Source organism: Denticeps clupeoides, chromosome 3 (assembly GCF_900700375.1).
Source record: "Denticeps clupeoides chromosome 3, fDenClu1.1, whole genome shotgun sequence".
Taxonomy (NCBI): Eukaryota; Metazoa; Chordata; class Actinopteri; order Clupeiformes; family Denticipitidae; genus Denticeps; species Denticeps clupeoides.
The window spans coordinates 8,632,543-8,660,408 of NC_041709.1; the positions used below are offsets into that span (position 1 = coordinate 8,632,543).

General features: G+C 41.5%; 1 protein-coding gene across 2 annotated transcripts; it reads left to right on the forward strand.

Annotated features, from left to right (window-relative positions):
• On the forward strand, positions 1-27,863 carry tnca (tenascin Ca). 2 transcript variants are annotated; one of them, XM_028974519.1, is made up of 29 exons: positions 1-283; positions 7,392-7,930; positions 8,054-9,367; positions 9,673-9,936; positions 10,302-10,417; positions 11,087-11,240; positions 12,586-12,855; positions 12,941-13,126; positions 13,347-13,436; positions 13,628-13,891; positions 14,200-14,595; positions 16,188-16,625; positions 17,245-17,520; positions 19,172-19,444; positions 19,661-19,933; positions 20,022-20,294; positions 21,422-21,715; positions 22,466-22,738; positions 23,479-23,601; positions 23,734-23,877; positions 24,104-24,223; positions 24,431-24,574; positions 24,977-25,107; positions 25,338-25,470; positions 25,677-25,828; positions 25,960-26,056; positions 26,146-26,307; positions 26,679-26,842; positions 27,044-27,863. In XM_028974519.1, exons 2-29 carry the CDS (start codon positions 7,456-7,458, stop codon positions 27,152-27,154), a joined length of 7,110 nt encoding a protein of 2,369 aa, XP_028830352.1. In that variant the 5' UTR covers positions 1-283; positions 7,392-7,455; the 3' UTR covers positions 27,155-27,863. The 2 variants fall into 2 exon arrangements, with proteins under 2 accessions (XP_028830352.1, XP_028830353.1); XM_028974520.1 differs by lacking the exons at positions 19,172-19,444; positions 19,661-19,933; positions 20,022-20,294; positions 21,422-21,715 and having other exon boundaries at positions 2-283.
• Positions 27,864-27,866: the final 3 nt, after the last annotated feature.

A 27,866-nucleotide genomic window follows, 5' to 3' on the forward strand; every position in this document is an offset into this window, starting at 1 on the left:
TCGCACTAATGCACGGGTGCCTGACCAACACTCTCCCGATCTAAAAAAAGGGGGGCAATTCTTGAAACCCCTCTCCTTTTTTCTGGCTCACTTCTCCGCAGCTGTAGTTAGCGAGAGCTGGCAGACCTGTAGAGTCAAAGGAGACTCGACAAAGAGAAAGAGGGAGAGCGAGAGAGAGAGAGACACTGACTCCCAGAAGAAAAAGATCTTCTCCTCTTGTCTCTTCTTTGCTCCTCGTTTGTTTCAGTGAGTGCATCTGCTCTGCCAGGTCAGTTTATCACGGGTAAGCTTGGTAATTTTTTTCCCAATTTTAAATTAATCCTTTGCATTCATACAGTGTCCTCTGCTGACATTTACAATTAACTCTGTGAGATTTAAAAAAGGTAATTTTGCCATGTGATGTCATGCCTCATTCGTACCATATTGCTTTATCAGGATTCATTTTTACTTGTGTGATGCTCCATTTCTTTGATGACACAGTAATACATGCAGTTCATTTGGTTCTAGTTCTTATGAATCTGTGATGTGCTGAGTTGAATGAAAGAACATTTATGTGTCATAATGGAGCACATTAACATATTTAGTGCATGCTGCAACTTCTGGTTCTCATGTGGCCAGTTCTATCCAATGATGTGAGGAAGAGAGAGGCGTTGAGAAGGTGGCTGGTGGACTTAGGGGTGTTGGGACATCTGATAGGGGGTGGCTGCCTGATTGCTGACCCCAGGAAAAATTGTTCTCACTCTGACAGTCTGTTAGTCAGCACCTGGTCAGTGTTAAAGTAATCAGGCAGTGTGTATATCCCCAGGCGAAAGGAAGTATTATGTGTGTGTGTGTGTGTGTGTTCTTTGTGTGTAGCTTGAGGGGAAAGAGAGTCTTCGGCACCTGCAGAGTTGTCATCTGGTTCACAATGACAAAATTATGATTTGAGTTCATATTTGCTATCCTTTCAGCAGTGCACTGTGGGAGAGGTGAGACATCTCAGTGGAAAAAACATGTCTAATCACCAGCTCTGTGTCTCCTGCATCAAAATAATTAACAGAATTTAGAGACTTTATTCAATTTTGTCACACTGTGATGGATGCCAGAATCTATGAGTTTCATGGCTTTAGATCACATTTTTTAACGAGATCCAGGCTGTTAATACTAGCAAAAAATGTCAAATATACCATTTTAAGTAATACGTGGATTCATAGGTTTTGTATAATATTCTTTGATTTCTGAGAGCCTTAACAGAATATTTCCAATTTTCATTTTGTGAACTTAGATATCATATTATATAAGGAGAAAGACTTGAAAGAATGATGGACTTTCCTCAGAGGAGTGAAAGCTATACCCTCTCAGTTTTTTTAAATGTTATGGGCCCGTACATCTGAAACTGTCTTTTTTTAGGTAAAATCGGGGGCTTCACTGTATTCCAGTTCTTGCTTTTAATGCCGGTTCTCTGTATGGTTTATGATGACTGAGCTTTATGATGATGCTATGAAGTCTGTCAGGACAGCTGCTTTTTTCTGACCGCCTCCCGACCCCACCCCACCCCAGGGCCCTTTCTTGCTCGCACTGACAGTATATAACCCAGCTGATTGACATTTAAGACTTGTTAACATGCAGAAACAAAGGCAGATGGAAGAACTGGTGCAAGTTAATGACAGCTTTGTAGTTTTGCATGTAATAATATTCAGTAAATTACAAGGGACAGTAAAAATGTCCTTTAAGAACATGAGATTACACCATTACACTTTCACACTTTGGTGTTCTGTAAAATATAAAGAACTGGGTAATTCATTTTAAAGTGTGACACAAAATCTGAGATTTTTTTTAATGTAAGCCTGACGAAACAAAGATCTTTTTATTCAGTTCTTGCATTTGGAGATACAGGCCAGGTCCACATCCCCTCCTTGCTGTTCCGAATACTGCAGAATGGGAAGGTGCAAGCGATATTTGCACATGATGACATAGTGTACCATGTACCACGTTCAACTCAGCCAGGTGTTTCGCTGCAAATAAAGTGCCCACTCCTGTGCTTTGAAACATTGCAAATTTATTAATGAACTTAAGCTGCCATTAATAAAGATCATTAATGTGTACACTGCGCAGTGATCTGTAGTGATCCCGTCTGATCTACCAAATGATCCTTCCTGACTTTTTCATCGTTCATAATGATGATTCAGTAATAGGGACACCTATTCATGCCCCTTTTTGACAACACATCTTGGTAGAGGCCTTGCTAAAGGAAATGATGCTAGACAGTGGTACCTGATTTAACTTTTGTCTTTTGGAAAAAAAAAGACTGGTAGAGTGGAGTCATGTCAGTAGCATGCAATGGGAAATGGCCACTACATTCAATACACATGTCTCTATGTTAAGACTTTGGGAACTGAGTCTTTGCACCTATAAATCTTCCCTGTGTGTCTAGACGGTTCACTCCATGTGGGACCAAGATACAGATGGCCTGCTTCTGTTCCGCTTCTTTACCTGGAGATCAGCCAGTGAATATCTGATAAACCATCACTGCTTCATTGTCATGCATAACGCCTACACTCTTCTTTTAATGTATCTTTAAAGAAATATTACAGGAATCTCTCCATGCTGTTCAGTGGATTCTTCTTTTGGCAAAAACGGTGTAAAAATGAACATGTTAACATTGCTGAAAGCAATTTGGTAGTTGTGCTAAGGATCATAACTTACATAATTTACATTTGGATTTGCAGCATTTATCAGAAGCCCTTAGCAAGAGCGGCTTACAGTCAGTAGATACAGGTACAGTCCCCCTGGAGACACTCAGGGTTAAGTGTCTTGGTCAGGGACACAATGGTAGTAAGTGGGGTTGTACTTGTGAATTTGTGGTCTTCTGGATCATAGGTTAGTGTGTAAGCCACTAAGCTACTATCACCCTTTTCAATCATTTAATTCTATATGTTCATGCTGTGGTTTAGTGTTTAATAGCCGAAATTTGTGCTGAGCTTTAAAAATAAACTGTACAGACTGTAAGCCACATTTAAACAAGTATTTAATGATTTGGCCATCCTGCAGCTTTGATATTGTCCCTGGAGATGCAGGGAAAATTTGCTGGAACACCAGGTAACAACTTTCCATTACAGGGAACAATTCCTAGATCACAGCTGTTCCATGACATTTGACTTGGGAAAAATCAGCCTTGGATTTATATTGTGTGGAAAATAGTTCTGAGAGACGGAACCAAGCAAACAAGCAGATGTGTGGGGCTGTCAATGGTTAAAGAAGGCTGTTTTCAGTGGGAAGGTAAGCAGTGCTGCATGCTATTTTCAGGAATCTGTGCAGAGATTATTTCTGCATTGAGAACTGACTGTCACTGCATCCCCAGGGTTAATTTGGAAACCGTTGTTAGCATGCTGATCTTTAGAGAAAATTGGCAATAAATATTTATAAAGTGAACACGAAGTAACATTAAGAAAGGTTGGGGTATAATGTCTTTGTGTTAATGTAATTTATTGATCCTCCTTTGATTTAACATTCAGGAATAATTTTTTCCTGGCACAGAACCCCGCGTCTAATTAAAAAAATAAAAATCTGTGAAATGAGCCTTTGAAAAACGATGACATCAGTTTTAAAAAGGAATATGAATTTCACGGTTGTGTTCCTGTGACATAAGTCTATGGTAATACTTGGTAATAATTTACTTTTATCCATGCATAGTATATGAACAGCTGCTTGTTTAATTTGGAAATAAGTGATATATATAAACCTACAGACCCCATCAAGGCAGAAAATGTCTCCTGGGAGGTGGGAAATCATTTAGTCTACCCTGAAAATGTCTGAACACAGTGCTCGCCCAGCCTAAGTGCACGACACACGCTTAACGCCTTTGCCATGGACCAGGCAAAACAGATGGCCTGAACACTAAGCCAACATTCCTAGTCCCCTTTTCCATGTGGGAAAGTTCCCCTCTCTCTGCCAGGACACAGGGAAAGAAATAGAGATACAGTAATTCTGGATTATAGCTTAAGCACAGAAGTATTTGTTTCAGCCTTTTTCCTAAAAATATCAAACCTCCAGGTAAACCAAGACCAACCGCATGTTATCACTAAATAATCTATATAGTCTACATATGAGATAGACTTGAAATCATAAGTAAAGTCACCTTTGAAAACCTTTCAAAGTCTTCAGTGAACTAATATCATATTCTTCCCAGAAAACTGGAGCCATAGCTGTGAATAGCCTGTCATTACCTCACTTTAGCAGAACGCTATTTTGCAGCCTTTGAACATCTAATTGACCTGTTTTAGTCAAGAAACTTTTGCTATTGCTTTGTCTGTTTCTACTTACCATAAAAGTGAAAGGTCATCCCTCATAAAAAAAGGTTAAAAAGGTCAGTGATCTCCTAACTGAACAAGAAACTGGAGAGGAGCGGGCACCTAATGAGTCTCCTTAACCATTCTGTTACTGTGGACTCATTATACTCCGTGTAATTATAAATCACATGATCAGTTTCTAAAAAAAAAAAAAAAAAAAAAGAAAAACAGGAGCAATAGTAGAATAAGACTGGGCCTGTTGACCTACATTTAGCTCATAGATTATTACTATCATCACACTGTGTAGAGGGGTTTAAAGGAATATTTATTGGACTACAAACACTTGAAAAGTTATATATGGACACCTGGACAGAGGTACCGGCCGCGACTCTAATCTCAGGTTTTTATTTAAAATGTACACGGAGCGTTAAGAGTGTGAAATATATTTAAGCCGCCAATTGCCCAGAACATCAACACACTCTGCAGTGTCTGTTCTCAGAGGGGACCATTTTCATCCAGGTGATGAGCCCACTCAAATCTGGAGTCATCATATCAACTGGTGTTTCAATTCCAAGCTTCTAAGAAGCACTAAAGCAGGTCGGAAAACAACAAGTCTCAGAGGCTGTCCGGGTTTCCCCAAGCTATTCATTAAAAGCTATTGTCTGTGTAGCAAAGGTCGATCGTTTTTTTCTGAACATCGACTCTAATACAGGACAGAGGGCCCTTGTATTTGATCAGTTAAGCCTATCATGTCAGTAGTTAATCCTGGACTGATCCACATGTCATCCTTTCTGAAGGCCTCTAGAGATATGCCTAATTAATGGTAGGGTAGGGTATCATTTTACTCAACCAAAAGCCAATAAAAATTCCCTTGTCTCTCAAATCACATTTACAGACACTGTAATACAACTGCTCAAAATACCTCATTTTGTTTTCCACTCTATCCTGAGATTTAGGCCCAAAAGCTCCCAAATTTATCGCTCTGTATTTATCTTTTTCTCACCAGCACACACAAAGCCATGAAATATGTCAAACTCAGTCCCATAGCCAGAGACATTTCAGCAAAATATTCAGGTTTGAAATGTTTCGCCTGAACTAAAAACCAGTGAAGGTAGCATCTAAAAAATCCAGAGCTTGCTGCGAGAACAGGATGTCCTGCCAGCGCATCTCATTCACAGTCCAGGTACAAAGCAACCCAAATCCCACTCGTTTTTAACCAAAATCAATTAGACCTTCCTGTGTCGGAGGGTGGGGTGCTGAAATTAGTTGAACGGGACCGCGGCCAAAACAGCACGCTGCTAATTGGCTCCCGTTCTCCGCCGTGCCGCAGCTCTGTGTGAACGCAGCCTGTGGCCGTTCTCTCTGGTTAGCAACTCCACTGAAAGAAGTGTGCAGAGCATCGCTGATGAGATGAGCAGACACATAGGACAGAGTCTCTTTTTTTTTTTCAGCTTGATGCTGAAACTGGGAGACTTATTTCATTTTTTTTTGCGCATAGTGCAGCAGATCTGATCGGGGTCTAAAGGATAACGTATAAACCAGGATGACACACCTGTGTTTTAATTGGTCAGTGTAATTAGACTTAAAATGCTTATTCAATGGGGTCATTGCTTTAAAATGAGGAACGAGAGGAATGCAGCGCTCTGTCCATCGCTCTAATGATAAGGTAGGGATGTTTCAGACGAGGAGATGGTCAGAGGGGATCTCATTACAGGGTTGTCTTCAGAAAGCACAGAGGGCTCAGTATTGCTGAGTATGAAATGCTGGAATGTCAGAATTCCAGGCAAATTTCCATCGGGAGTGTTTAAGTTGCAATAACTGTGATTATTTCTTCAGACTAAAGCTTGAAAATTCACAGCTATTACAGAGACAAAATCATGAAAGAGACTCAGATGGTGAGAAGGTCTGTAAAAATACCATGTGAAGATATGTTTGGTATTTATGTACATTAATAGCAATAAGCATGTTAATTTCAACAGCCGTAAAAATCTAATCTGTTGAAACTAACTAAAATGACTACGGAATCGTTTAAAATGACCACATGATCCACATGCGTAAAGACCATCATTTCTCCTCACACTATATGTGATTTCAAGAAGATCTGGTTTCATAAGTTTCATTTTTTCACCCTCACAGAAAAAAGAGCCATCTAGTGCCAGTGTTCAAAGTGACGAACGCAAAGCGAGGACAGGATTAATCAGAAAAATGACTAGCTTCACAGGCTTTAGGTTTATAAGGAAGCAGCAGTTTTCCCACAGTCCACCTCCCACAAATTATACAGCTCTGATTTCCAGATATGAAGTCATCTCTGTAAAGACCAGTGGTTAAAGAAAGCCACAGTGAAATGTTAATATTCTCACACAAAGGCTGGTTTTGTGAGTCTTCCCAGTGCAGAGAAAACATGCTGCTAGATTGCAGAATAAGATATAACTTCTGACAACTCAAGGACTGCATGACTTGACATTTCTAAGAGATTTTCTTGCTGCCCGTCGACCTGAAAGGAAAGAACTAACATTGGGAACGACAAATTCCCTAAATGTTAAGGAAACAGACTACATTTTACTACTTTTTATTGGGTTTGATATGATTTTAAATGACTTGGAGCTAGGCTCTCTTCAGTGCAGTGCAGCCCTGTAAGAACAAAAGTGACAGAAGATCAGCCTTTTTCAAAATTGCTGACAGTGTTGTGTTTGAGGATTTAAAGGTCATCTTGATTTTACGACTCCACACTAGTGAACGTTTATTTGACCACGATTGCAGTAATTTTATCAGCAGTGAACTGCCTGGTCACTTGAGGATTCGTGAAATCAGAGGGGCTGTGTATCTATGTGGATGTTTGATGAAATGTGAATATGTTGTTCAATCTGTGTGGTGTTCTATATCATTAATTTCTTACATTTTTTTTGCACAGTCTGGCATCGTGTTTGTAACCTCACTGTAGAAAACCTCATGGACTTTTTTTTCCTGGTCTTTGTTCATTTCCCATTAATTGTGTGGAAAAGTTTATTTCAATACCTGTAAATGCTGATCTTCACATTTCTCACTGATATTTTGCTAATTGGTTATTGATTTTCTGTGCATATCTGTGTATGGAAACTTAAGGAAATATTTTTCATCTTCTAGGTATCAAAGGATTTCCACTAAAAACGTGTTTTTATAAGTGAAGCAGAAGTGTCCTTGTTTAATCATGGGGTCAAGCTGCTGGCTTATAGCAGTTTTTGTTGTTGTCACTATTTTGGATTTAAGTAACACTGGGCTGGTGAAAAAAATGCTCAGACACCGGCGAGAAACGCTAACCTCTGCTATTGGGGAAAATATCACCCTTCCTCGCCCTGACCTTCCCGTGGTCTTCAATCATGTCTACAACATCAACGTACCGGCAGGCTCTCTCTGCTCCGTGGACCTAGACTCTCCAGGAGATTCTGAGCTGGAGCCGAAAGACGCACCCTACGGCTCCCGCATTACTGAACCCACCCTGAATGGGGAGAACCAGATCGTGTTCACCCATCGCATAAACATCCCCAAGCAGGCCTGTGGCTGCTCCGATGGCCTTCCAGATCTCAAGGACCTGCTGAGTCGTCTGGAGGTGCTGGAGGGAGAAATCTCGAGTCTGAGGGAACAGTGCTCTGGAGAAAGTGGCTGCTGCGCCGCCCAGGTCAGAGGTATGAACCGCGAAACTTGTTTAATTATCCCAATTCATGGGCAAATAAACGTGGGTTTTGGACCTTAAACTTAATTTTCCATTTGGCTGACCATACATTTTTGCTGTTCGCCTATGCCTTTAGGTGAGGTGGGTACGAAGCCATATTGCAATGGGCGTGGCAACTTCAGCACAGAAATCTGTGGCTGCATCTGTGAGCCGGGCTGGAGGGGACCCAACTGCACGGAGCAGGAATGCCCGGACAACTGCTCTGACCAGGGTCGCTGCGTGGACAGCAAGTGCGAATGTTTTCCTGGATTCTCAGGAGCCGACTGCAGCCAGAGGACTTGTCCGGTGAATTGCGGCAGAAACGGCAGGTGCGTCGATGGCCTCTGTGTCTGCGCCAAAGGCTTTTCTGGCCATGACTGCTCCGAGACCGACTGCCTGAACAACTGCTTGGGCCGTGGGACTTGTAAGGACGGTGACTGCGTCTGTGACCTGCCCTGGGCGGGATTTGACTGCTCCGAACTCATCTGCCCCAACGACTGCTACGACCGCGGCCGCTGCAACAATGGAACATGTGAATGTGATGAAGGCTTCACCGGAGCGGACTGCAGTGAATATGGCTGTCCGAAGAAATGCCTGGGCCGAGGATTCTGCCTGGAGGGTCGGTGCGTGTGCAGCGCCGGATACACTGGACAGGACTGTTCTGAGCTGACCTGCCTCCACGATTGTAGCGGCCGAGGCCGCTGCGCCAAAGGCATCTGCATATGCGACGCCGGGTTCCATGGTGAGGACTGCAGTCAGCTGTCCTGCCCCAACAACTGCAACTACAGGGGGCGCTGCATCAATGGACGGTGCACTTGTGATGCAGGCTTCCAAGGTGAAGACTGTTCCGAGCTGTCCTGTCCCAATGACTGCCAACACCGCGGACGATGCGTCAACGGCCAGTGTGTTTGCAATGAAGGTTATACTGGGGAAGACTGTAGCATCAGGGCCTGTCCCAACGACTGCAGTGGAAGAGGACACTGCAAGGGTGGCCAATGCCTGTGCCATCCTGACTTCACGGGTGAAGACTGCAGCCAGCTCAGCTGCTCCAACAACTGCCAGAACCGCGGCCGCTGCGTCGCAGGCCAGTGCGTCTGTGACATGGGCTTCGCCGGTGAGGACTGCAGTCTGAAGGCCTGCCTTAATGGCTGCCTGGGCCGAGGACAGTGTGTCGATGGCCGGTGCGTCTGCCAGGAGGGCTATGCTGGAGAGGACTGCTCTGAGGAAACCTGCCCGGCACACTGTAATGATAGGGGACGCTGCATAAACAGGGCGTGTGTGTGTGATGCAGGCTATGCAGGGCCAGACTGTCGACACCTGAGTTGCCCTAATAACTGCAATGACCAGGGTCAGTGTGTCAACGGACAGTGCGTCTGCGACGAGGGCTACGTTGGCTATGATTGCTCCCAAGGTAAAGTTTACATTTGGCCCCTGGTACCAGAATATGTGGGAATAGTGATCACTTTTGATCAAAACCAGATGCATCGAATGGTGGATTCATCAGATTTGTTTGTGGAAATTGTTGATGCGTTTGTTCTCTTGCAATGGTTTAAAGAACTTCATTTACGTATGTGTTGCCATAGTTACAAATAAATGCAGACAGGTACTTAGCCAGTGAACGGCATAACATAAGCTGAACTTAATCATGCACTAGAGTACAGTACCACTTTTGTTACAGTGTAGAATCCACATTAATGTCTTTTCTTTGTTTTTCAGTGTCTGCTCCAAAAGACCTAACCGTAACTGACGTGAATGCCAAGTCTGTGAACCTGACATGGATGAATGAGATGCTGGTGACAGAGTACCTGGTCACCTATGCCCCAACTGCACCTGGAGGTCTGCGGCACGAGTTCACTGTGCCTGGAGATCGCACGGCTACTACAATTGGTGAACTGGAGCCAGGCATAGAGTACATGATCAACGTTTACGCTGTCCTCAACAACAAGAAAAGCATTCCCGTCAGTGCTCGGGTGGCCACGTGTGCGTACTTACATCATTCACATTTCATAAAATGCATGTACAGTGTTATGTCATAGTTGAAATTTGTTAAGCACAAATGCTCAATAAATTTTTTATAAAAGAAAATAAATGGCACGATGGCAACAAAATATGTCCTCTGCTTTTAACCCATCACCCTTAGTGAGCAGAGGGCAGTATTACAAGATGGTAGACCTCATCTTGAGCACTCGTATATGTCTGTGTGCAGATAAAACATTAAACAGTGCTAAGGAGAATGCAGCAGTTAGGTTGTTGAAACTTTTCCTCAGACTTTCCGCATAGATTTAAAATTATGTATCAGTTGTGTAAGAGGTCGGAGCCTCATCTTGTTCTTCTCTTTATCTCAGATCTCCCACAGCCCGATGGCCTGAAGTTCAAGTCTGTCAGGGAGACTTCAGTGGAAGTCTCATGGGACCAGTTAGACAATCTTTTTGATAAATGGGAGCTCACTTTCCGTAAAATGGTATGTCTGTCAGTTATGCTTCTCTGACACATCAAATTGTAGCATACGTCAGCATCATATCCCATTAGGTAGCTGCACCATAAATCAAAAGAAACGTTCATGATAAAATTTCTCACCCTCTTGTCCATTGGATTCGTCTAGTGTAGATGTGTGGGATTGTTGCCTGTGTTTTTGTTGTTCCAAGACCTCTGTGGAACAATGAATTGCAGTACCAAATGATGTAAAACATTAAAAACAAAATGTGTGAGAACCATTGCTGAGGTCACTGGGGTTTAGCAGAAGACATTGCTCTCAGCTGTAGCCATGTCTCTTTTCATTTACTTTCTGTAAATCCTTCACCACCTCATGCCAATGTTCCCTGCTGTCTAGCTTTGCTTGTCTTTCAATGGATTGTAAGGACATCATGCACTCATCTAGGCTCCAAAAACATTAGTAATCTGCTATTATTATGCTTGCTTACAAGGTAATGAACTGTAATTAGTGGTTATTGAAAGACATTTCAATTGTTAACTTTCTAGAACAGAATTCTTATACAATCCCCAAATCTCTATGTATTTTTAAAATTTAATTTTATCCAAATTAAACTAAACCGGTAACATTAACCCTGTAAAGTCTCACATGCTGTTGCTAAAGGTACTATAATACCCCTTTTTAAAAAATATATTCCAGGATGAGGATAACGGGAAAATTGTAAACACTCTGAACCCAGAGGACACAAGCTTTACTCAACATGGCCTTGGCCCTGGTCAGGAGTACGAGGTTTCAGTGGGAATCGTCAAAAACAACACCAGAGGGCCCCCTGTAACCAGAACTGTTCTCACAAGTAAAGTACCAGTTCCTTTATTTATTCATTAGCTACTTTCTGCTATGCATTATATAGAGCTGCAAAGATCTCTGTGTGGGAACACTGGACACTGTCATAATGGTTCTAGTCCTAGTGGTTTTGACTTCACATGGCATAAACACTGTTAATACCGTTAAAATTAATGCCCTGTGTGCATATATGTCCAGTGGTAATTATGCCAAGTACTATAGAAATTGATTTAAATTGCACATTATCACCAGTCTAAAACGGAAAGCTCTTAGTTTTGCATTATTAGAATGAAGCAGTCTTCTGTGCATCATTATATGTTAAAAACATTCAACAAAGGCAATGGGCCAATTATTTGACAGCATAGGTCTCAACGGCCCAGTTTGACTGTTTGTCAGAGGGTGGACTTTGAATAAAAACTTTATCTTACTTATTATATACAGCTTCATAATAAACGAGGACAGGAATGGTTTGCTGAGACCTCTGCTCTGTGAACACGGGTTTCATCCCAGTGGGCTTTTTATTGACTATGGGCTTTTTAATGTTGCTTAACTTCAGTTTTATTGTACCTCATCATCCTGTCCATCAAGTTATTCAGGTCAATTAATTTATGAAGACTGGCTGAGCTGCCAGGGTAAGCAGGGGTTCTGTACGGAAAATAAATTTGCCTTCCAGTTCTCGATGCCTTACCTCATTGCCTTGCCTCAATATTTTTTAAACATTAACCTTCGGAAAGTGTTTTGGAGACTCACTTGCACTCTAAATAAATGCAAAGTTATATGTGCTTGCCTATTTAGAAAGGTAATATGTGTGTTAAATTACCAGTGAGTCGAAGAATGAGCAGGGTAGCATTGCATTGTTACAAAAACCAATCTGTGTGCACGTATGCATATGTTACTGAAAAGTAAATTAAATTATTTGAACAGAATAATTTAGGTCTAATGTAACAAATTGAGTTTAGGGCTTTAGCAGGTCTAGAGCAACTTTAAAATGTCCTGATAATATTATGGTGAACATAAAGCTCCACATTATTTAAATACCTTCAGATACTTAAGATAATTTTTTCTCCATGCCACAGGTCATTTGGCAAGCATACAATAAACACATTTGTTTCCTTCACAGTCTATCTTTACACTGAAAAAAAGAACACTGGCTAAACCTACAAAAGTTTTAGTATTTTTAGTATTTTTAAGTTTTAATATTTTAGAATTGACAATGCAAAAAAACAGGTCACAGCAGGTCTGACTGGTTTATTATTATGTCAATGCTAAATTATTAGGTGCGACACATTACTTTAACATTTACAGTATTTTTTACATTGTATACATGAAGACGTATTTATTTTATCCAACTGCAGGAATTGATGCACCTCAGCAGGTGGAGGTCCGGGACGTGACTGATACCTTTGGCCTGATATCCTGGTCTCAGCCAGTGGCGGAGATCGACAGGATTACTTTGTCCTTTGGCCCAACTTCAGATTCTTCTGACAGGACAGTAGTGCACCTTTCCTCTTCAGATTCCCAGTACAAGGTGGATGGACTCACCCCTGACACGGAGTATGAGGTCTTACTGGTCTCTCGCAGGGGTGGCGTTAGTAGTGAGCCAGCATCCAAGAACTTCATCACAGGTCTGACAGATACCATTGGGACAATGTTGCTTAAATTCTGTGGACTTACTAAATAAAATCTCTGTTCCACGATGGTCTGCTCCAGACCTCGATGCCCCTAGAGACGTCCAGGTGGTGGGCCATACAGAAAACAGCATCACTCTGGAGTGGATGAACAGTCAGGCTCCTGTAGATGGTTACAGACTCAAGTATGGTCCAGTCTCAACGAGTGCCCATAGTGAAGATCAGGTCTCTCGGGGACCAGGATATACAACAAGGGCCACACTAACAGGTAACTAACAGATTGTAATGTCTTCATAATATCTGTAACTGTAGGTACATCACCATCACATGTGTGGAGTGGTAGCAGCCTAGTGGGTAACACACTCTCCTATGAACCACAAAACTACAGTCACAGGTTCAAAATCCAGGGGGGGGGGACTCTCCCTGTAACTACTAATTGTAAGACACTCTGAATAAATGCTTTAATTGTAAATATGTGTGCCTCACAGGACTGAAGCCTGGGACGGAGTATGGGATTGGAGTCACTGGTGTGAAGAGGGAGAGGGAGAGTCTGCCAGCTACAGCGAATGCGGTGACTGGTATGAACAAGTTCTGTTTGCCCTGTAGTTCATTATAATTCAGACTAATAGGTACAATTATGTGACCCATTTGTGATAATGGCTTTCTGGTTTCATTCAGAGCAGGAACATCCTTAACTGAACCTGTATTGGGCTTGTGTGGGCTTGTGTGGGCTTGTGTGGGCTTGTTTTCACAACTGGTGCCTTTACAGATTTGGATGCGCCTAGGGATCTAGAAGTTGCTGACTCCACTGAGACCTCAATGACCTTGGTGTGGAAGAGGCCACGGGCCAAGATCTCCAACTACAGGCTGGTTTTTGTGTCCGCTGATGGGAGACGGGAAGAGGTAGATGTGCCGAGTGCAGCCACCACCTACACCTTGAACAACCTAACCCCGGGCGTGAGGTATTCCATCAGCCTGACAGCCGAGAGGGGCAGAAAGAAGAGTGAGCCAGCCATGCTCTCTGCATCTACAGGTGAGAGCTTTGTAAATTTGCCTTATATCATTCCTGTGCATGAAGACCTGGATGGGTAAAGATATCTATCATAACATCTTATTCAGTTTTTACTGTTGTGTTATCAGCAGAATTGAATGCATTTCAATTTTTTTTTAATATAAATTAATGTTCAGTTTGAGATTTGCACATTTGTTGGCAGTTTTGAAAGGGATCTTCAAGACTGACAATCTGACTGGAGGGACGAAACGCTAACTTTCCTGTTTGAGCCTGCAGAAATCCCCACAATCCTCCCTCATAATTTATTTGTTTTCTCTTTTTTCCAATAGCATCTTTCACTTTCTATCTAGCAGAGTCAAATCCTGAACTTTCAGCTGTCACAGGCGTGGATGAAAATATCATTAGCTTTCTGCCTATAGACAACCCTGATACCCAGTTCTCTGGGATAGGGGTTGAGGATCAGACAGGCACGCTGGCTGTCTCGGATGTCACATCCGATGGATTCATTCTGTCATGGGAAACAAAAGGACATTTTTTATATGATAGCTATGCTGTAGAACTTAAAGATGTCTTGGGCGAGAGTGGAATCCAGGAATTCCATTTCCAAGCAAACACAACAGGTACTAGAATTCATGGCCTCAATTCCTCCACGGAGTATCAAGTAAAGCTTTACGGAGTAAGCAGTAGCCAAAGGTCCTTGGCTCTTGAAGCAGTGGCAGTAACAGGTATAAAACCTTGCCTTGAGTTGCATGACTCACAAAAGATCATTGTATTTGCATCTGAAAATCTGACAAACTGCAGCCAAATCGATTGCACGAGTAATGCCATTTGTGCCGCTGGATTTTTGGATGGAATGTCATCTGCATGACCAGATATTGTGGTTACTTGCATGACAGAACAAAAACAGTTTTATAGGATTATGCTACGTTGGTCATCAGTCCTGTTCAGTAGAATCAGGTTTTGTCTCCTTGCAGCCAGGACCACATGATTAATAACTAGTACTGAAAATAACATAATATTTTGAAGAAATATTTCTCCTTTTATTTTGGACTTACACTGAAATGTGTAAAAAAAACTGAAAACAGTTTACTCTACGTAGGACTGTGCCAACAAAGCCATTTAGTTCACCTGACAGCTTGTTGGTCATCCTCAACACCATTTTTGGGTAACACTTAACACCTGGAAACAAATCTGTAATTCTATCATAAACATGACATGACACACAAGATAAACTCCTGACTGTTTATAATGAAAGGCTGATCCTGTAAAGAAGCCTTCAAGCAAGTCCCCGGCATCAGCCACGATCTAATAAATAATCAATAAAAGACTGCATAGTTCTTCACAGTGCAAATGCTTGGGCATGCTGATGTCATATCATGATCATGTCAGAATTATGGAGGTTTACTGTGATCCCTATACGCACACGGGGAGGAACAGTTCCTGCCTTGAAATCCACCTGCTGCAGCATGTCAGGGTCCAAAAAAGGAAGAGACATTGAGTCTCTTCTGCAGTGCATGGCCTTCTCATTCAGTTGAAGTGTGCTGTGTACTTCTGCTCTGGCAGACTACGCAAAACCTTCAGTTATTAATGGCTTTTGTACATAGCCATTAATGGCTTGGCCGTTAAGTGCTGTTTAGCATTGTTTAGTTCACAGCTGCATGTGTAAGTGTTTACATTCCCCTGGAATGGAGATATGAAATGCATATTGCCATTTTTCACTGATTATTTTGATGGGTCTGAAATGTCTGGAACGTCCTGAGGACTAATCACCACACGTTCATAGTTAGAGGTGAGCAAGGATTTAAAAACTGGGCAGAATGTTCCATAACATCTTCTGCACAGAATCACTAAGACTAACTACTGCATCTGCTACCCATATAACAAGTAATGTCCCATCGCTTCATTGGTAAAAAAAAAAAAACAGTGGCAAAGTTTGGTGACATTTCTCTAAAACAAAATAATAACAACACCCTGACCATAACCGTAACAGGTCATTCAGACATACTTTATAGCTTGTAATAATAAAACCTTTTGGAAAAGTAATCACAGGACATTCCGGACATTCTCAAGGTCTTACTTCTCCAAATCCTTGCTTACATTGGCTTTTTAACCATGTTTTTGAAAATTATGAGGAAAAAAGTAGTGTTTACTTTGCAATGGGGAACTACTACCTACTTCTACTATAAGTTGTCTTTTAACAATTAATATTTATAATGATTCTTTCCCAACAGATTAAAGTGCCATTTTTATATTCCTTTTGACTTTTGTTATCTGCTGGTATATCTTAATGTGACTGTATCTGTGATTTGTTCCCAAGCTCCCAAGTCTGCCTCTGCAGATGTTGTTGCTTTGAGGGTAAAAAGTGTTCCAGCCACCCAGGCAGTTCCATTTACTGAGGTTGCAACGACCACCACCTTGTCTCCTTTTAAAACTGAAGGTCCAGTGACCGGGGCCTTGGGTTTTAAGCCTGACGGCTCTGGTCAGGACCCCCCAAGGGACCTCAGTGTCTCTAACTCCACCAATACCAGTTTGACGCTGACATGGTCGGCCCCAGACGGGGTTTTTGATGGCTTCCGGGTTGAGTTGAAGCATTTATCAAATAATGGAAGTGCAAATGTAAAACTGGTGCCAGGAGGGGCCAAGGGTGCCCAGATAGGGGATTTAAAGCCTGGGATGCAATATGAGGTGTCTTTGTATGGAATGGTGGATGGAGAACAGTCACCACCGGTTCTTGTTCTAGCCAATACAACGAAAGGTACAATGGAATCCCCTACTGCAGCCGTTCATCATGCATCCATATCATTTAACCAAAACATTAATTTCTCTCTTTCCATCTAGGATATTATTTTCAATTCATACCTTTGTATTTCATCTGAAAACTTCTTTTCTAATCTAGACCATGATTTCGGCATGAGAGGAATTATTTCATTCTTATAGAATGATAAATAATATTATACGTGGACTGATCCCTACTGCTTGCACTTCAAAGACAAACTTTTTGGTGTTCTGTGTTCAAACATTTAGTACCACCCTCACAGACATTTTAAATATTTCGGCTTTCATCCCTCCATGTCTGGCCTCCCCCCTCTATTTCTGCTCTTGCGTGTCAAAAAATAATTCATTTTTCCCCCCATCTCACGCCTCTACTGACTCACCCTGTTTTCGTAATTGTGTGAAATCATTAGCGCAATTGTGCTGTTATGCTGCATTCTGGCCGTCAGTTTTCTATCCCAATAGTTGCATCATTATTTTCAGAAATCATGCTCCGCTTTCATGTGTTGCATTTTGTGTCTATGTGTGTGTCTGTGTGTGCATTTTCATTATTAGCCTATGCCACATATGACTCACTGTGCTCTGATGTGTTTGTCATTCAGAGGAGAAAGTGCCCCAGATGGGCAGCCTGACAGTGTCTGATGTGTCATGGGACAGTTTCAACGTGTCATGGACCGTTGAGGAGGATGACTTTGAGAGCTTTGTGATAGAGGTGGAAAACGCAGAGGGTGGCCCGGAGAGGCAGAACCTTTCACTTTCTGGTGATGCCCTCAGTCTGTTCATGTCCGGGCTTAGCCCTAGCACCACCTACCTGATCTCCCTGTATGGGGTCTACAGAGGCTCCGTCCTGGGGCCTCTGTTTGCCGAAGCCACCACAGGTACCTGCACTAGGCTGTTCTGTTTCTCTCTCTGTCCTTTCCATCTTTTTTTCAACTGGGATCTGTTGTGTCAAGCAGGTGCTTCTTTTTAATACTTTCCATCACTCTATCCCTGCACGATGGAGGTCAGAATGAATGACCCAGAATATGAGTCTTGTATCTGTGGATTATGGACAACCCCTTTTTAACATTCCCTCGTGTTGTTCTTACCCTCCAGCCACTGTGTCAGTTTAACATCCAAATGCTGCCCTCCACTCCTACCAAGCAGTTGACCTTCCCTTCCCACTCCTCTCACATTCCATCCTGTCACCAGAGTGCATGGCACATTGTTACCTGCATTGTGGTGAGTTTCCCATTGATGTGCTGCAGTGATTGCAAATCAAGAGAAATAAAGACTCCATTACATGACCATGAATAACATTCATTTCATCCTCATACTTTCAACCATAACTGGATTTGACTATTTGCTTGGAATCTTGTCTGTGTGTGAGATGTGTAGTCAGTGCATTGTGCTGGAAGAACAAAACAAAAACCCATTTGAATAATTGTGTCATTAACATCTCTGTCCATGAACTGTTCACTAATAATCATGCTGTTCACTAAAATTCATCCCTTCATTTCCTGTCACAGACTAACCAGACTTTGTAGAATTAAATCTAAATTTTATCCAACCTGTTTTGACACTACAGTGAACTAATTTCATAAGTGTAATGTGTTCTCCTTCTTGCACTCATGTGATATTGTATGTACTTATCAATACAAACAAGCTTCTTCTGTTTTCTAATTCATTATTTCTGGTTCCAATCAAATGTTAATAGATCAGTGAAGAGTATGTAGTCTTCTTTTGATGTTGGCAGGACTTAAGCATTTTTCACAGCTATTAACTGAAAATATGAAAATAATATTGGATATTATGTGAAATTCCCACTGGAAGTGAGAATTGCTGTGATGACTTAGGGTATTCCGGTTAAGGGTTATCTTATTGTTAACTTACACCACTAAAACCTATAATTATTTGAAAATAACCCAGGTTTTCTAAAAGACAGCAGGAGGAAAATGTTCTTACAAGAATCACATTAATTTGCAGAATTTAGCTGTCAATTGTCACTGCCAGAGGACATGAGAAATTATAACAACCTACTTGAAACCTGCCTAATATGGCTGAAGAAGTGGGCAGGTAGTTGATAGAATAATAAAGTTTTTTTTTCACTCTAGACTTTTGGACTTAGACTGTAAAACATCATGAGTGGACCTTTGTAAATGATCTGGCCATCATCTGGCTATTGAAGTGCTTTATAACATATTCATGACTTTTTGTCTCCACTACAATTCCAGTCACATTTCAGCAAGGAAATTCGGAAAACTTGGGTTAGACATCTAAAAGCAGCAGAATATTGAATAATTTTTTTATGTTAAATTTAGGGTAAGGATTGGACTATAAATTCCAGAAATTGGTACCATGGACAGCTCCTTTTGGTATTGTTATCTAAATGTATACCTTGCTTTCTGTGAATATGTCAATACTTATTGGTTGGTATATTAATATATTACCCCTGCAGTTTTTATTGTCTTTTTACAAAATGATGACTAATAGAAATTAGTTGTATAATTGTATAGATTTTGTATTACTCAGAAATCTTTCTTTCTTTAGTGAAGGCGCCTGTTGTTGGCAGTCTTTATGTTGGTAACATAACGTCGGAGAGCTTCTCTGTCTTCTGGAATGGCTCAGAGGGTGTGTTTGAGGGCTTTGTCTTGGAAATCATTGATTCCAGCTGGCGGCGGGAGCCCCTCGAATTTAACATTTCACAAAATGCCACATCGCATGACATAACAGGGCTGCTGCCCGACACTGACTACATTGCCTACCTGTATGGTACGGTGCAGGGGAGGAGAACCATTGCTGTCAGTACTGTGGCCAGCACAGGTATTTCCCAGCCCTTTCATTTTATTCCAGCATGTCTCTGCCATGTCTGCATGAATTTGGGTCTGTCTGTACATAATGTATGTATTTTGTTAGTTTTAGCATTCAGTGACTGGGTTGGATAAAGTGACGTCTCTGATACTGGATGCAGAAGAGAAAAAAACCCAAAGCAAAAGCGATAGAGGGAAAAATAAACGCTGACTTTTCTCTCCTCCGTAGCGGCACAGCCTGACTTGTCCGGGCTAGTTGTTTCTAACATTACTTCAGACAGACTGTCGCTCTTGTGGAGGACGGGAGAGAAGGCTTTTGATAACTTTATAGTTGAGGTCAGAGAGTCTGCTTTGCCCTCGCAGGCCATGGGGCGCACCCTGCCCGGTGGGGCGCGCTCCACAGTGCTAACCGGGCTCAAAGGGAACACCCGCTACAACATCAAACTCTATGCCAACTCCGGGGGACAGAACACAGCACCCCTAACTGCAGTAGCCACCACAGGTATGGCACTGCCTGCACTTATTTTGCAAATGTTGGGTGTATGTCATATGCTGCCATTCTAAAAATGTGTACACTTTCTTTTGTTCAGAGGCCAAACCTAAACTGGGCCGTTTATCAGTGTCTAAAATCAACATAAATAACTTCACCCTGGCGTGGAGAACTGTGTCGGGTCACTTTGATGGCTTTGACCTTCGTGTCACAGACCGTGACATGCTGTATGACACTGTGGAGCTCAGGCCCTCAGGGAATATGCGTAAGGTTGTCGTCGGAGGCCTGGTTGACTCCACAACATATGACATTGAGCTGTATGGCCTCTCTCACGGGCGCCGTACACCTATGGTCTCAACCCAGACTACCACAGGTATTGCGTAACTTTTTCCTGCTTTTCATCCCCCTCAAAAGTCATTAGATGTAGCTGCTTATGCGGTGAGGAAATACCCAGATACACCTACATAGAAAAAGAAACTTTTGTATAAACTTTGGCTATCTATTTTTGAGTGACAGAAATATTTTAAGTGATTTCTGCATGCTATGCTGCCCCCTCTGGCAGCCAGAGGAACTGGATGTTGGCAAGGAGGCACAAAAATTCCTTGAATGATTTTACAATCTAGATATTCCGAAAGGGATCAAATTCTTTTTCATATTTGCATGGAATACTTATTTTACGATTAATAAATTGTATTCAGTAGAACAGAAAGGAGAATAAATACTAAACTAAAAATGCACAGATTTACCCACCTGCTTGAATAACAGGCATGCGACATCTAGTACTGCAACTGAGTTTTCAGGACCACTAATTTTCTTTTGGCTACTCAGATGAGTCCATCATATGCTATGAGTAATACAGCTATTAACTTAAAATTAGTTCCTCTCAGTGCTTTACTTTAAGTGACCTAATGTGAGGTAGTACATTAAGCCTTAATTTGCCTCTGTGAATGTCATTAGCTACCTGCAATTGCTAACATATGCCATGAAACAAACCCATAACTAAAGCATGTGCAGCCAGTTTTGCTCCAAGTGTGACCAACTTTTCCTGCATCAATTCATTCTGCTGATTTAAAGGTATACTGCCGATGACCAAAATGCAGGGCCAAAAGGCATGTACATTAATGATTTGGCATTTGAGAGACACCTTATGATATGTGCTATTAAGACTCTGCCTGTTAATACTTTCTTATGCAGGCTCAGGCTAGGAAAACACATGTACAGTATATATATAATATACTATTTAATATAATATATTATAAATATATATATACACACACACACACACAAAAAATATGTATTCAAAATATGCATATTAATCAATAAGTAGTCCTTGCTGTTGGTCGTATTTTTTTCTAATCAAGAGTAACACAAAAGCAAGTCAGTAATAAGAATTTTGCAATCACTGCACACATCCTGTCTGCCCCCTCCTCCAATACCCGATCTCCACCTACACTATGCTTTGTTCCCTAAAAAAAAAAAAAACTTTGACCATCTCCTCAGCATCATTACCCAAAGTGGAAAACCTAACTGTATCAGACATAACTGCCTATGGATTCCGAGTGTCCTGGGCACCACAAGATGGGGGCCAACCTGCTCGCAAGAAATTCAGCCACTTTCACATAGAACTGTCAGACTCTGGCCGGCTCTTGGAACCCCAGGAATACACAGTGCCTGGAAACCAGACCTCCATGGACATCTGGGGTTTGATCACTGGCATAGGCTATGAGGTCAAACTGACTGGGGTGACAGTGTCTGGGCTGCGCTCCCGACCACTGACCACGGTGGCTGTGACAGGTACCCCCTTTTTACAGCATCCTTACCTCAAGCAGGCTTCTCCACCACAGCTACACATTGGGGCAAAAGCAACAGTCATTCTAATAAAGTTGGCCACATTCCTAATAAACCGTTGTGTACAAATGTGGAGTCTTCAGATCCTCTACCTGTACAGGGGTAAGCATATCCAGACACCGTGCTTTGGTAGAGAAGCCTCAGAACCCCACTCTTTTCTACTTCTTTTTCTTGGGGTCTCCTGGAATGTTTTCATTTGCGTGCCTTGCCTCTGACCAAAAATGCATTTTCACAGACCAAAACAACAAAATATGAGCAAATGTAATCCGCTGCCATATTTGAACTGTGTTTTCCTTAAAAAATGCACTATGTCAATAAGACAGTGAAAAACTTCCATATTCAGGGTTCCATAAACATGGTTATGTCAGCAGAGCATGAGTGACACTGACTAAATGCACTAGACTAAAATAAAATTGAATGGACAGATATCGTATGACAAAACGTCTTGACCCAAGCATTGATCACTAACAAGTGTTTCAATATCCTTAACTAAAAAATAGGAAAACCGCATGACATAGAATGCATCCAAACCATGAAAATAAGCAAACAAATATTTCAATAATAACAATTTTCAATCTGATTACCGTGACTAACTGAAGCATATTATCCAGCATGACAATTTAACCGGCCTCGTCCAGTATCATTGCAATGATTTTGAAATGGAACACAAGAAAAGAAAAATACTTTGTCAATCAGAGGCTGAACCAGAGATTGAGCACCTCTTCGTATCAGACGTGACACCAGAAAGCTTCCGACTGGCCTGGACTGCCGAAGAAGACGTCTTTGATCGGTTCGTGATCAAAGTTAGAGATTCTAGAAAGCTTGCTCATCCCCAAGAATATAACGTGGCTGGAGATGAAAGGACCAAAGTTCTCACCAACCTAATGGGGGGCACAGAGTACGACATTGAATTGTATGGTGTTACTCTTGAGCATCGCTCTCAACCCATCACTGCGGTTGCCAGAACAGGTAGAGTGTGTTTACATCTCAGTAAACATCTGTTTGTCCCTCACCGTGGCATTCACATTAATGTCATAATTAATGGTTGTGTGTGTAAACAAATTTCTTCTGTCTTGAGTTTCCTGTCAGAGATGAAAAATGCATCACTTGAGATACAGCTTTACCTGTCAGTTAACACTGCATGCTCCTGGTGTCTTCAGATGGAAATGTTTCCTTTTATAGGGTGTGTAAAAGTGTCAGATGTGCTTTGTGTGTTTTACCTAATCAACCTGGCAACTAATCAACCCATGTTGTTTCTTTACCTTCAGGGATCCCTAATCTAATTTTTTCCCCAAGCATGATTTGAAAACTAATATTGGGTGACATGGTTTGTTCTAGACATGCATAATGTGCTTATGCATATAATGCTCTAGACCCTTCTTCCAGGATGTCTTGCATCCAGGCTGATGCATCTAATTTGCTCTGTATTTGTAAGTGTATGTTTTCATGCCGGCATGCCAAGCTACTGTTATGGGTAATTGTTTTGATGATTTGTCTTATGTTCCTACCTGTCTAAAACATTGGTGTGCAGGTACAATCCAACATGATGGCACTAACACTAAAACTCACAATATTACAGGTGATCTTGAACACCAGCATCTTCTTGGGCTTTCCCATTCCAGCTGGTGGCCTATCCACATAACTAACAGGAATGTTGGGTGCTTGATTCCCAAAAATGAAGCTGTTTTTTCTACCCCACTGCTCAACAGGCTTAGGAACTCCCAGGGGCATCCGCTTCTCCGAAATCACGGATACGTCGGGCAGGGTTCACTGGACCATTCCTCATGCCAAAGTGGATACATACCGTGTGACCTACAGGCCTCTTCAGGAAGGTGAGCACAAGAGTAAATTAAGGACTGCTCAATATGGCTGCTGTGTTCAAACCTTGCAAGAAATTCTAGTAATTAAAATGGTCAGAAATATAAAATAAAATCCTTCATAAGTGCCATTCCCTTTGTCCGCAGGCAATCCAACAACAGTGATAGTTGATGGCACAGATTCTCAGACAATCCTGCCCAACCTGATTCCTGGGGAAACGTATCATGTGACAGTCACTGCTGTCAAAGGCTTAGAGGAAAGTGACCCTGTGACTGATACACTGACAACAGGTTCGATGTTTTTTTTTTACTTCAGTAAAAGTGAAGGTATATTAATGAAAACTGACTAAGACAAATATTCATGAGAAATATATATGCACAGTATGTAGCAAATAACAGCAGCATTAGTATTATTTTCAAAATGTAAAAAAAAAGGTGCATTATACAATTTTCAGTACAGTATCAAAGTGGAGCACAAGAGGCGAAAAGAGAGTGACCTGGTTGTTTCCTCTTGCAGCTCTGGACATGCCCCGCAGTCTCACCGCGGTCAACATCACCGATTCCGATGCCCTGTTACTGTGGCAACCCTCTGTTGCAACTGTGGATGGCTATGTTATCACATACACCACAGACACAGGTGCTCACACACCCAGCACATGGTGTTGTAGCTCAAACTGAGAAAAGCAACAAGGCCTAATGTTGAACTGATAAATGTAGTAATGATTTAATGTAGCAATATAATACTTTAATTATTACATCATTAGTATTACTAAACTGAAAATATAACGTATCCACTATAATTACAAGATTTCTGGTGACTCTTTCTCCTCCTTTGTGGCATTAGGAACACCGATGGTGGAGAGAGTATCTGGAAACATAGTGGAGTTTGAGATGAACTCCCTCACTCCTGCTTCCCAGTACATTGTCAATGTTTATGGCACTAAAGGTGACCTGAAGAGTCCGTCTGCCACTACCGAATTCACTACAGGTCAGTGCATTTTATCTCCATTTAAGTTGTAGTAGGTTTACCTGAGACAAATGTTTAGGGGCTAATGCAGAATAAACCTTTAAACAAATAAATTTTAAATTTGTTTAATGTGTTGCATTTGTATGTGGTAATGTTTTCATTTGATCTTATGATTTTGTTTAATTATTTCAGGGAACTAAAATTGAATTTGAAAACCCAACCCTAAATAATACACACATTAGGTTGTTTGTATAAAACGTTATAAAGAAACTGGTTTGAATATATGCATGGTGCCATTATGTGCTTTGATAAATCATTATTGTTATTTAAAAATGTTAGCACTAACATTGCACTAGAATTGCAGCATCATGCCAGAAGCTTTGATTGAATTTGCCTTTTTTTTTTTTATCTTTTTTTTAAAAGATGTGGATCCCCCAAGGGACCTAGCAGCCAGCAACATTCAGAGAGACAGTGCAGTTCTTACCTGGCAACCGCCCCGTGCCACCATCACGGGCTACATCCTGTACTTCGAGTCATCTGACGGCTCGCTCAGGGTAATCCTGTCTGACTGCTCTGAATAGAACAGGTTTCAGAGAATCATCTTCACATCCAATTTTTACATGTTGGTTTAATGAACACTCTTCTTATTAATCTGTAACTACATTTTATATTAACACAGTAACTCAGTAACAAGTTACTGTGTACTGTATACAAAGGTGTGCAAAAACTATTTGACTTTAGTTTCCTATCATCTAAGTCAATGTTGTTTGTGTGTGTATTACAGGAGGTTGTCCTAGACCCCACCGTGACATCTTACAACCTTGCCGAACTCAGTCCCTCTACAGTGCACAATGTCCGCCTGCAAGCTGTCGCTGGCGCCCAGAGAAGCCGGTCCACCTACACTGTGTTCACCACCGGTGGGTGTTCACACCATAATCACAAACTGGCTAGAATATTCTTGGTGTCTTCCGGTCCTCTTTGCCTTTGTGCTGTTTGTTAAAAATGTGTGAATTCACAGTTAGAAATTGCTCATTGTTGCCACGCAGATATTAAGACATTAGGTCATGGTAGATTTAAATCTGTGATCAGTTTCATTCTTGTTGCTCTATGTTCCGTTTTATAGTCGGGATGTTGTACAGGAATCCAAAGGACTGTTCCCAGACTCTGCTGAACGGTGACCCCACCTCTGGCCTACACACCATCTATCTGGGTGGGAAGGAGGACCAGCCTCAGCAGGTGTACTGCGACATGACCTCCGATGGTGGTGGCTGGCTGGTCAGTATTTGGTGTAGCTCAGCATTTCAATACAATACAACACTTGCGATTAGAGTAAAGACAAAGACCTTAAAGAGAAAACCAACCAACTCAAAGCAGTCTAACCTTAAAAATCATCACATTTCTGGCAGGTCATTCTAAGACGCCTCAATGGAGCAACTGAATTTTTCCGGAACTGGAGGAACTACACAAATGGATTTGGTGACATGAAGGATGAGTTCTGGCTGGGTATGTGTTGCTCTTTCCACTCCTGATCTTTTTATTAAGGCACTTGCAGCATCAAGGTGAGAATTGTCTGCTGCTGATTTCTGTGTCAGGCCTGTCAAGTCTTCACAAGATCACCTCGGCGGGTCACTATGAGCTGCGGGTGGACCTGAGGGACGGGGCAGAGACCGTGTACGCTCAGTACGACAAGTTCTATGTTGCCGAACCTCGCACACGTTACAAGCTGCAGATTGGGGCATACAGTGGCACAGCGGGTAAGCCCTGGATCTGTGCACAGATCATACACAAGTGTTAAAAGTTATATCGTGCAATTTTATGTTCTATGTTTGTATTTGGTTATGTTTGTAGTCTTATAGCACCCCTGTGTGGCCAAAGTAAATAACTGGTTGCCTAGTGGTTAAGGAAGCGGCCCCGTAATTAGTAGGTTGCCGGTTCGAATCCTGATCCGCCGAGGTACCACTGAGGTGCCACTGAGCAAAGCACCGTCCCCACACACTGCTCCCCAGGCACTTTTACTTTTAGAATGTTAGTTGCTAATAGTGTAGAAATGCTTATGTAGGTATTATGTGTCCACCCAAAATGAAAGAGATTTTTGATTTTGTAACTTGTACCTTTGCGATTGCAGGAGATTCCATGAGCTACCACCAAAACCGACCCTTCTCCACTTATGACAATGATAATGACATTGCTGTTACCAACTGTGCACTGTCATACAAGGGTGCCTTCTGGTATAAGAACTGTCACCGTGTCAACCTCATGGGTAGATATGGTGATAACAGTCACAGCAAGGTGGGGAAAACATTTATTTTGTTTTGATCTGTTCTTCTTGTGGTTTATTATTCCTCATATAAAATACAACATTTGCATTAAAAAGCAATCACATTTTCACCATTTACACACAGTAGCCAATCATGTTACAAATGTTTATTGCTGTGTCTGCTATATGAATGTAGATCAGCATGTATTGACACATTATTTTTGTTTTCATAGGGCATCAATTGGTTCCACTGGAAAGGCCACGAGCACTCCATTCCTTTCGCAGAGATGAAGATCAGACCTGTTGACTTCAGGAATTTGGAGGGTAGAAGGAAACGATCATAAAGCTCACCCTTAAAACGAATTAAAACTAAACAAAAACCTTTTTTTTCATCTCCATGAGCCATAAGCTGGCAACGTTGCTGGCCTGACAACTCCCTGTCAAAAAAGGCCCACAAATTCTAAACATTGACTTTAAAAACGGCCAAAGAACTACAGTACCAGGGAGAGAGATTTATACTGAAATTGTGCAAATCAATGGAGTGGTAGATGTACACTTGGGTTGATTAATATAAAAATTTATTTTACTAATTTTCAAGGACTCTAGTAAATGTCAGTTTTTAGACGAATGCCTTTGCATTTTGTGGGTGTGTGTGTGTTTGTGTTAACGTGAGCCGAGTGTCACACATCATTCTATCATATCCCACCTTTCCCCCAAATATTCGTATATTTCGCTGTGTTACTTTAATATCCAACATTTTGGAGTTCAACTTGGGTTTAAATATGGACAAAAAAATAACTCAAATAATGAATGAACTTTGTGTAAAATCAACAAGCTGTTACAATGTATAAAGAAAGAAGAATATTGTTTTCTAAAGAGTTTTTTATGTTTAAAATAGATGGAAAATATGGGTATATCTTATGAAGAACATTGTCCCAGAGAGTAATCTCTGTAGGCATGGTAGACCTATGGCAATGAACACTGAGTAAATTCTTCAAACTTGAGATATCTGCATCCCTTACTAAAATAAAATACTTTGTTTTGACAAATATATAT